This window comes from Benincasa hispida, chromosome 9 (genome assembly GCF_009727055.1).
Source record: "Benincasa hispida cultivar B227 chromosome 9, ASM972705v1, whole genome shotgun sequence".
Lineage (NCBI taxonomy): Eukaryota > Viridiplantae > Streptophyta > Magnoliopsida > Cucurbitales > Cucurbitaceae > Benincasa > Benincasa hispida.
The window spans coordinates 68,015,909-68,026,411 of NC_052357.1; the positions used below are offsets into that span (position 1 = coordinate 68,015,909).

General features: G+C 39.9%; 1 protein-coding gene across 5 annotated transcripts in view; it reads left to right on the forward strand.

Annotated features, from left to right (window-relative positions):
- Positions 1–6,986, forward strand: part of LOC120085565 (BEACH domain-containing protein B-like) — a 52,482-nt gene extending 45,496 nt beyond the window's left edge. For all 5 annotated transcript variants that reach the window (XM_039041603.1, XM_039041602.1, XM_039041605.1 and 2 more), the window contains exons 24-26: positions 6,133–6,394; positions 6,474–6,665; positions 6,744–6,986. In XM_039041603.1, coding sequence (XP_038897531.1) covers positions 6,133–6,394; positions 6,474–6,665; positions 6,744–6,971 — 682 coding nt within the window. In that variant the 3' untranslated portion in view covers positions 6,972–6,986. The remainder of the gene's footprint in view (positions 1–6,132; positions 6,395–6,473; positions 6,666–6,743) is intronic.
- Positions 6,987–10,503: the final 3,517 nt, after the last annotated feature.

Consider the following 10,503-nt stretch of genomic DNA (forward strand, 5'->3'; position numbering starts at 1 on the left):
TTTGGTTTGCAAGCTCTCACAGAATTTTGGTGTTTCATTTGTTCATGAAGGATGCTTCCTTTTTTTTTTTTTTTTTTTTTAAGATTATGCAACAAGTTACCTTGTGGTGGGTGGTTTTGAAAGTTGCCTGGTGATTGATTTTATTTGGAAGGTTTGAAGTATTCAGATTTCAGTATTTAGTGGCGGCCTGATTCATTGATTTAACCTTTATTTGCAAGCTCTTTACGTCTTTTTTGGGGAAAACAAAATGACTCTTTTCATTGAAATGGTGAAAAGAGACTAATGCTCAAAATACAAGATTCCAAATAAAATACTAACTACACAATCAACCCGGCCAATCCAAAAATAATGTGTTCAAAAGAGAAAATACAACACAAAGAAAGCATTAAACTGGTAAAATGAATGGACTCTAATTTAAGCATAGATATTGAATGGAAAAGTTTGCAAAAGATTTAGAAAGAGTGCACTAATTTTAAAATGATTCATCCAATTTGCGGACGAGAAAGAGTGCATAGCTGGACTCCACGAAAAAGGAAAATATGAAGGTTTCCTAGTAGAATCTGCTTTTAAGGAGATTCTTATATCTTCCTCTATTGAGAAACCCTCTTGACTTTCCACAATCGTATCTCTTCTTCTTATTTCTTCCAGCAGTGCATCTTCATTAGCTTTCTGGCGTTTTACTTCTTCTGCTAACCATCTTTTTAGGGCCTGCTTCAAGCTTCTTAGTCTGGCTGAGAAAACAAAACCAGCCCACCCTTGTCGACTTTCTACATTTAGAGATCTTTCAATTATTCTACAACAATCCTTGTTAAGCAACCAACTATTACAAAGTCTAAATGGAGAAGGTCCCCATTCAAAAGCTCTAGCTTCAAACAAGAGTGGAAAGTGGTCAGAAATTGGCCGAATTTGTCTTGATACTCTCGAGTTTTCAAAGAAATCATCCCATTTGTTTATCTGTCTAGGTAAGGCCCAAGTGTTAGGGGTTGTCGAATCCAAGCTGATGTCAGGTGAGGTGGAGGATCCGAAGGCTAAGTTGGAGGCGATTTGGGGTGAAATGGGTTACGAACCCTCTGATCTGTCTATTGTGAGTTATTAAGTCAATGATTCATTTCTTTCCTCCGACATTGTTCCATATAGTAGTCCGTCGCCGGTAAGTGCTCTTAGAAGACGGTCGTCAAACTTTTCTTGTGCACAAAAGCAGTGGAGAAATCATTGCTAGTCTTCTGGATGAGCAACAAGTAGGGTTGCAGATTATCGAAGGAGTTAAAGATGGGCTCAGTTTGCATCCTCTTTCCTGTAAGGGGCTTTAGCTGGGTCTTCCCTCGGGGCAGCTTACTTAGTCGCTCTAGCCGATCATGGCGGCTGGGCCTACTGACCAGATAAGTTTCCCAACTCTTTCTAAGGGTCTTATTCCTCCAGTGGGTTTTGGTGTGGTAGTGGAAAGGGGGGAGTCTTAAAAAATGGCAGAGAGGGAGTTCCTATTTCCTTTGGCTGAGGGTGAGTTTGATGAGTTGACCGTGAGGGGTAAAGAAGGTTGTCCTCTTTTTGTTCCTTCTTCGAGCTATTTTCTAGAAGTCGGGGGTGCCTATCCTTTTATGCCGTCTACTTCTTAGGAGAAGGAGGTCTCGATCAAACGCTGTAGGAATGGGGACGATGGGTAGCTCTTTGGTGTATGGGGTTTTGCTAGGGAAACCTTATTCCTTTTTTAACCCCCTTTGGTTCCGTATCCAATGCCTCATGGGGAACCTTTTTTAAGTTGGTCTATTGGTTGGGGCTATTGGCGCCGGTGGGAGTTAAGAGAGTGGAAGCGGAAGAAACATCTTCTAAAAAGAAGATTGGGGGAGGAAGAAAAGCTAACGGGGAGGGAATTAACAAGGTTGATAGGGAGTTATGAAAGCTTGAGAGTTCGGTAAACTACAAACGGAAAAAGGCTTCCAAGGAAGTAGGTGTCTCCTGGTCTCAATGTTGAAAATCATATCGTGGAATGTGAGAGGGGTGAGGGGGCGGGATAAGAGAAAAATTATTAAGGAAGTTCTGAGGCAAGAGAATCCTGATATTGTGGTGCTGATGAAGACAAAGTGGAGAGGTTTGGACCTCCACCTTGTTGGTAGCTCATGGAATTTTCAAGGAGTGGAATGGGAGAGCATTGATGCTGGAGGGAAGTCCGGTTGTATTTTGTTTATGTGGAATAGTCACGCGTTTGATGCCATAGAGGTAACTAAGGGTGTCTTTTCACCATCGGTTTCGTTTAGGAGAAGAGATGGAGAGAATGTTTGGGTGATTGGAGTGTACGGGCCTCCTAGAGTTAGAGGCAGCAATCAATTCTTGAACGAGTTGGGGGATCTTTTTGGTCTTTGTGGCTTGAAATGGTGCCTAGTGGATGACTTTAATATGACTCAGTCTCAAATTGAGAAAGCTCCTTTGGGAGAAGTAGTCGTTCGACGAGGTTGTTTAATGAGTTTATTGGGGGAGGGCATTGGATTATTCATCCTCTTTTGAATGGATCGTTCACCTGGGTGAATAGGAAAGCTAGAAGTAGGATTGGCAGGGTCTTGTTATATTTGGATTAGATTCAGCTGTTCGGGGAGTATCGGTAGGTGGTGGGGCCGAGAGTCACGTCGGATCATTGGCCTATTATTTTTTACGTTGAGTGTTAGAACTAGGGGCCTTGCCCTTTTCGTTTTGAGAACATGTGGTTGCAACACCCCTCATTTAAGTCCCAGATTTCAAGTTGGCAGGAGTCAGTGGTGGGGTATTGAGAGGGTTATAAATTGATGGGCAAGTTGAGGGCATTGCAAGGAAAGCTAAGAAAGTGGAACAGAGAGGTATTTGGTGACATTAAAGTTCAGAAACATGAGTTACTGCCTAAGATTAAGGTTTTTGATGATTTGGAGTTGGAAGGTCTCTTGGATGAGTCCATGAAAGCGGAAAAGGATTCCCTTTAAGGCCTTTTTGCGAAAGTGGTTAGGAAGGAAACATGCAGCCCTTAAGAGAGCAATCTCTCTATTGGGCCAGGGAAAGGGATTGCAACTCCTCACTTTTCTACCGAGTGGCGAGTGGTTGGAAGAATAGATATAGAATTGGCCCCTTGGTCATTGATTCTAGGGAGGTGATAAAGGAGGAGAAGAAGATTGAAGAGGAAGTTATTAATTTTTTCTCCAATTTGTATGGTTCGAAGGTTTCACCTAAACCTTTTGTCCAAGGGATTGATTGGAACCCATCTTTGAGGAGGATAATGACAGATTGTCTGAGCCTTGTACCATTGAGGAGATTAAAACGGTCGTTTTTGGAAGCGATAGTTCGAAATCTTCTAGGCCGGATTGGTCTATTATGGCATTTTATAAAGAGAATTGGTCTCTTGTGAAGGAGGATCTGGTCAAAGTTTTCCAGGAATTTTAAGAAAGGGGGATCTTAAATAACTCTATGTTGGAAACCTATGTTTGTTTGATCTTGAAGGAGTTTGTGACTAGAGTTAAGGACTTTAGACTGATTAGCCTCATTACAAGTATGTATAAAATTTTGGCAGAAGTGTTGGCGAATCGGATTAAAAGGGTGCTTCTATTGACTATTTCGGAAGTGCAAGGGGTTTTTGTGGCAGGGAGGCAAATTTTGGACCAAACCCTTATAGCCAAAGAGGTGATAGAGGATTATAGAGCTAGAAACAAGGAAGGGGTACTGTTTAAGATTGATTTTGAAAATGCATATGACCATGCAGATTGGAATTTCTTGGACAAAGTCAGTGTTTTAAAAAGCCCTCTCGGGCGCGTGCCTAGGCTCAAGGTGCAGGTCTGGCGCCTCGCCTTGGAAAAGCGAGGCTCACAAAATAAGGCACGCCTTTGGCGCGCGCCTTTTGTGAAGCCCTAAGGATCAAAGCCTTGCTCTTTAGGGCTTTTCAATTATTTTTAAAAAATAGTAATTGTGTGCCTTGCGCTTAGGCTCCAGAGGGCCATTGCGCCTTAAGGCGCCTTGGGCATTTAAAAACACTGGACAAGGTTTTAGAAAGGAAAGGTTATGGTTATAAGTGGCGAATGTGGATATGGGGTTGCCTGAGGAATGTGAGCTACTCCTTTCTCATCAATGGGAGTCCAAAAGGTAAAGTGACGACATCGAGAGGTGTGAGGTAGGGAGATCCACTTTCTCCTTTCCTTATTCTCCTGGTTGTGGATGTGCTCAGCAGAATGGCGAGTAAGTTTGTTGATGCTAAGTTAATCGACTTCTTTGTGGCGGGTAAGGATAAAGAACGTTTTTGCCTTCTTTGAGGAGATGTTGGGTTTGAAGATAGGAGAAAGCATTGCATTTTGGGCATCAATAGCGAGGGGGATAAGATTAACAGGTGGGCGCAATGGATTGGTTGCAATGTCGGGAACCTTACCTCTTCTTATCTAGGCCTTCCTCTTGGGACTAATTCGAATCGTGTTTCCTTTTGGGACCTTGTGATGGACAAAGTTTGTAGTAGGTTGGCTGCTTGGAAAAAGAGTTTTTTTTCCAAAACGGATCATCTTACTCTGATTAGATCAGGCTTGAGTGGTATGCCGGTTCATTTCTTCTCTCTCTTTAAAGCTCTAGGTGAGGTGTGCAAGCATTTGGAGAGAATGATGCGAGACTTTCTTTGAGAAGGGATTGATGAAGGAAAAGGAAAAAGGCTCGCACCTTATTAGTTGGGAGGTCATTGAAAAACCAGTTTCCTTGGGGGGCTTAGAAATTGGGAACCTTAGGACTCCTAACAAAGCCCTTTAAGCCGAATGGCCATGACGCTTTTCCTCTGAGCCCAATTCTCTATGGCATAGGATTATTGCTAGTAAACATGGTCTCGTCGTTTCGAGTGGCTGGCTAAAGGGATTAAATGCACTTACCGGAATCTTTGGAAAGATATTTCAAAAGAGCTCCATGCTTTTGTTCTTTGGGTTCGGTGTGTGGTAGGCGAAGGGAGAGACGTATTTTTGGGAAGACCTTTGGGTGGGGGAAAGACTTCTTTGTGGGTTATTTCCCCAACTTTTATCATTTGTCTTCTTTTAAAAATAATTTTGTGACTGATTTTCTCGTGTGGAGGGAGCTCTTATTCATTTTCCTTTGGGTTCTATCGTACTCTTTCCGATAGGGAAGCGATGGATGTGATTACCCTCGATGTAGCCTAAGAGATAAAAAGAGAGAAATCCCCAAATTTCATCCATTCCCTTCCAAAAGTCTTCTTGATAGGTGCTCTTATTTGAATATTTCTGTTTTCTTGAAAATTTTTCGACCTCCATATTGGTGTTGGAATGATTTATGGGTGTTATTCGATGTTGGTCATAATAATTTTTTTCACTTTGAATCATTTTCTCAATCATCCAACTCCCAATTCTTACGCTGATTTCTTGAGAAACTAGTTTGATGGGATCGTTTGGCTCTTTGTTATTCTATTTCAAACAACATTAGAATCTTCATCGGAATCGCTAGAATCACTATAATCAAATATCGAATGTGGGTAATGATAGGTTCTTTGAGAAAATCGAACATGGGCAAAGTTATTATATTGGAATTTTTCTTTTAAATCACTTAAGTCAAAATTTCAACACTGCTTTTGGGGGTAAATTTAACTTTCTTGCCTATACCAGCTGCTATATTTTTTGTTAAGCGTTTTCCTCGATCGGTAATAGTCCATTCTTGCAAAATCTTGAAAAAAAGAATTTAGTATCTTCTTTCTTTCCTATAATTTGAAGGGTTCCCCCTATATAGATGTGGACTGTTCAACAACGAGCATAGCTTGCGATCGATGTCACCAAGAGTTTTCCAATCTTCCATAGGCGGCAGCCGACGTTGGCCCAGACGGCTGCTCTAATACCAAATAAATGTAGCCTAAGAGATAAAAGGAGAGAAATCTCCAATAATAAAATCAAAGTCTTTATTATGAATAAAAAATTGCCCATACACGAAGATAGTCTCTCTATTTATAGAGAATTGGAAAGCAAACTAATCCTTATCCTAATTAATCAAAGAAACAAATCCTAATTCTAATAAACAAAGGGAACTAATCATACTTCTAATCAATCAAGAAACTTAGTTCTAATCAATTAAGGATTTAACCAAGATATCCTAATTTACTCTCATTCTACCACAGCAGAGAAACTTATTTTCTTATGTGTTTGTTTGTAGGGAATTTGAACCTATCAGATTGCTTAGCTTGCAGTTTCTTGGTAGACTTTTGGTTGATCTTCCTTCCGAGAAGAAAGGACTTAGATTTTTCAATCTCCCAGGTGGAAAAGCTAAATCTGTTCAAGATAGCCATAAGAAAAATGGTTTGAGGATGCAACCGCTATTCTCAGCTATATCTGATAGGTTGTTTAGGTTTCCACCAACAGACAATTTATGTGCTGCATTGTTTGATGTTCTTCTAGGGGGTGCAAGCCCCAAACAGGTGACCATGCGACATATTTATTTGAATGAAGTTGTTTGTTGCATTCCAAGATTTTCTTAAACATTTCAATGTCTTATAGGTATTGCAGAAACAAAATCAGTCTGATGGACAAAAAAACAAATCTCCTGGATCTCACTTTGCTGTTCCACAGAGTTTAGTTCTTATTTTCCGGTTCTTATGTAGCTGTGAGGATATTTCTGCCAGACTAAAAATAATCACAGATCTTCTTGATCTTCTTGACACGAATTCTTCGAATATTGAAGCTTTTATGGTAATATCAGCTAAACTATTGATGTAAAGTTATTAAACTTTTCCTTTTATCTCAATATTTACTAAATTGTGGCAATAGGAATATGGGTGGAATGCTTGGTTGACAGCTTCTGTAAAGCTTGCTGCTTTGCAGCAGTACAAAGTTGGGTCATTAGATCAAGTTGACGATAAAATAAATGAGCAGCGTTCTATAAGGAAACTGTTTTCTGTTGTTCTTTTGCATTGCATATGGTCTGTGAAGGGTGGCTGGCAACAATTAGAAGAAACAGCAACTTTCCTTCTTATGCAGTCTGAGAAAGTATGTTGAATTCTTTTGCAAATTTTTATGACATATGTTATGGTCACTGATACTTGTTCTACATTCTTTAAATTTGCAATTATTGGTATAGTTTGATGTTACATTCGAAATACCAAAACATCTCTGTGATATTTAGTGGAGACTTTCTTTTAGTAAAATAAAGGAACATCGTTTTCCCAAATGAGGTGATTTTTATTTGAAAAGAGGAACTGTTGTTTTTAAAGCAAATGAAATTTTATGGAGACATGCTACTAGGAAGATGCTTTGGAATGTGTGGTTGGATTGAATCTTGGATGTTCTTAAAAAATAACACATTTCTTGGGGACCTTTGGCTTCTAAAAAACATCATAGAGGGATCACCTGATGCCCTTTTGTTATAGAGGCGCAAACAGATTTAACACCTTTGGCTTCTAAAAAACATCATAGAGGGATCACCTGATGCCCTTTTGTTATAGAGGCGCAAACAGATTTAACATGAAAAACTTGCCCCTATCGAGCTTCTGCTCAAACCTTTAGGACTCAACACGAACTTAAAGGAATTCCATTTTTCCATTTTCATGCCCTTGAATAATCTTTTATTCTTTTAAAAGGAAACAAAAGTTTTCATTGAAGAAATAAAAAGAGACAAAATTAAATCTATAAAACTATTAATGGGGGGATAAAGAATCCTGAAAGTGTCCCCCATTTCGTTCAACTAGAGGAACCAAAAAGACACTCAATTAAAGACAAGTCATCGAGTCGTCTTCTTCCCACGAAGAGTATATAGTCAAGAAACTGATAGGGTGAGTTCAGAAACATTGAAGACCAACCAAAAGCATCTAGAATAACCACTCTGTAACGTGAAGGAAAGGAACAATGAAGAAAAAGATGACCCAGATCTTCTGAGCGAGCTGAGTACATAAATCACCAACAAGGTGAAAGCAAGATATAAGGCATACGTCTCTGGAGTGTACCTGCAGTGTTAGTAGCACCAAGTCTAAGCTCCCATAATTCTTTTTGGATCTTCTTGGGATGGGAATATGGCCAAATGACCTTATAAAGAGAGCTGGTAGGACGATAATGGTTGTTCACTAATACAACCATGAGAGATTTGACTGTAAAATTATTGGATGGATCAAGAGGCCAAGACCAAGAATCATTGTGAATGTGTAATGTGCAAAAGATAGAAGATATGAAAGAGAAATCCACTCAACAATTCCCATATCATTAAGATTCCTACAAGGAAATTTCCCCAAGAATCGTAAGACAAATTATGATGCATTAGAAATTAGATATGTGAAGGTTCTAAGTTTTGGGTATTGCTTCTAAAAAATTGCGCTCTTCAAATTCGGTGAAGCCTTCTTTGGTGTTTTCTCAGTCAACATTGAAGTTTGCAAATTCTTCAGTCCAATTGGTGCACTCCTTGCAATTCTCCTCCAAAAAGTTGTTCTCCAATTGATTCCGGGGATGATTCCACGGCAAGTGTTGGTAGTGAAGAAGAGGAATTTTAACCTCAATTGCCCGTGCCAGATATGAGGAAAAAATGAAGAGTCTGTTGTAGAAGGTAAGCAACATTAATCAACCGGATTTATCTCTTTATGTGAAAGATGAAGAAACAGATAATTTTCTTATAGAGGAAGGTGAAAAGGCAAGTTTTCTCAAGATTTGGAAGAGGAAAAAGCAAATTTTGTTCAAGGAATGGAAGAGGAATCGTCAGACTTTAGTTTTGATGTGAATAATAGAAATGATGTGCTCAATGCATCATTCTTCGAGAAAGAGAAAGTTGTTGAGGCCTCCATAGGTTTTGTTGAGAAAATTGAAGAACCGTTAGGTGTAGAAGCTGAAAAGTTTGAGGGTGATGCTGCCTTTCTCTCACCATTTAATAAATCGTGTGTTGCAACCAATGCTCCTTCCTTGGATGAAGGAAAAGTTGTTGAGAAAGCCTCAAATTTTGGAGAAGAAATCGAAGAGTCAGCAGCAGTGGAAGGTGAATTGGGTTTGTTGAAGATGATGCCGTTTTTCTCTCTCCAGATATTAATTTGGTTGACGCTCTCAAGGCTTCCTCTTTGAAAATGACGTTTTGGTTAAGGAATGCACAAATTAATTGCTAGAAGAGTTCAACCGTTCTCATTTAATGCCCATCAATACTCCTTGGATAGTAATAAGAATTTTTGCAACAGGGAATTCCGGCAGCCTCTAACTCTCTTCATAATCACTCCTTAGTTCATATTTGTGATCAGGAAAGGGTCTGGGATTCGGCTGCTTTGGAAGATGGAAAGACAGATTGGGAAGATAAAGAAAAGAATTCAGGTTATTCAACTCCAACATTTCCTTATCATTATTCAAGGAAAAAAATTCTCCCCAAATTTCTCCAACATACGTAAATTAAACTATGATGCTTTAGAACCAGCCAGTCCAGCCAAACCCATTACAGCAATCCCTTTTTTCCCACATTCTGCCCTCTGGTTAGCCAGCTCCTCAAGCTTCTCTTCCCATGCCAGCAGAAACCATATTTTCAGGGGTCTATGTGCAAAAACAAACCTATAGCGGGTTTTAGTGGGACTGTTGGGTTTCAACAGCAACTGGCAAATTTGCACCAGAAGATTTCTGCGCTTGGGGTAGCCGTTAGATCCATGGCCAATCCGTCAATTGATTTTCAACCAGATACATATCCGGGAGTTTCGTTATGTTCAGAAACTTTGGTAACTGCTTACCCTACTTTACCTTTCGTAAACATTATGTCTGGTTCTATGGGTAATTCTGCAGGAATTTCTATTTGCGAAAAACTTAATGGCCAGAACTATTTTTCTTGGTCACAATCTGTAAGAATGGTTCTTGAGGGACGACACAAGTTCGGATATCTAACCGGGAAGATACCCAGACCGAACCCTGGGAATCCTCAGGAACGTATATGGAAGAGGGAGGATTCTCTCCACCCAATTTTAATAAACAGTGTGGAACCCCAGATCGGGAAGCCACTTCTTTACTCAGCATTGGCTCGGGAAATCTGGGAAGCTGTCCAGAAACTATATTCGAAGAGGTAGAATGCTTCACGCCTTTATACATTGAGAAAACAGGTGCATGAGTGCAAGCAAGGGACTCTTGATGTAACATCCTATTTCAATAAATTATCACTATTGTGGCAAGAAATGGATCTATGTCGGGAAATAGTTTGGAGTTGCCCAGTCGACGGGGTTCAGTATTCGAAGATTGAGGAAGCTGACTGCGTATATGATTTTCTAGTTGGCTTAAACTCGAAATTTGATGGTGTTCAGAGCCGAATTTTGGGACAAAGACCAATGCCGTCCCTGATGGAAGTTTGCTCAGAAGTCAGATTGGAAGAAGATTGAACCAGCGCTATGAATGGTACAATTTGGAGTCAAGTCATCTGGATCAGAGAATGACAAACAGAATGGAAAGATCCCTCCAATTTGTGAACATTGTAAGAAACCATGGCATACACAAGATCAATGCTGGAAATTACATGGTCGATTACCAAATGGCAAGCGGCATCCTCCGAACGATAAATCTAAGTCCAGTCGAGCCTTCGTTGGTGAAACAA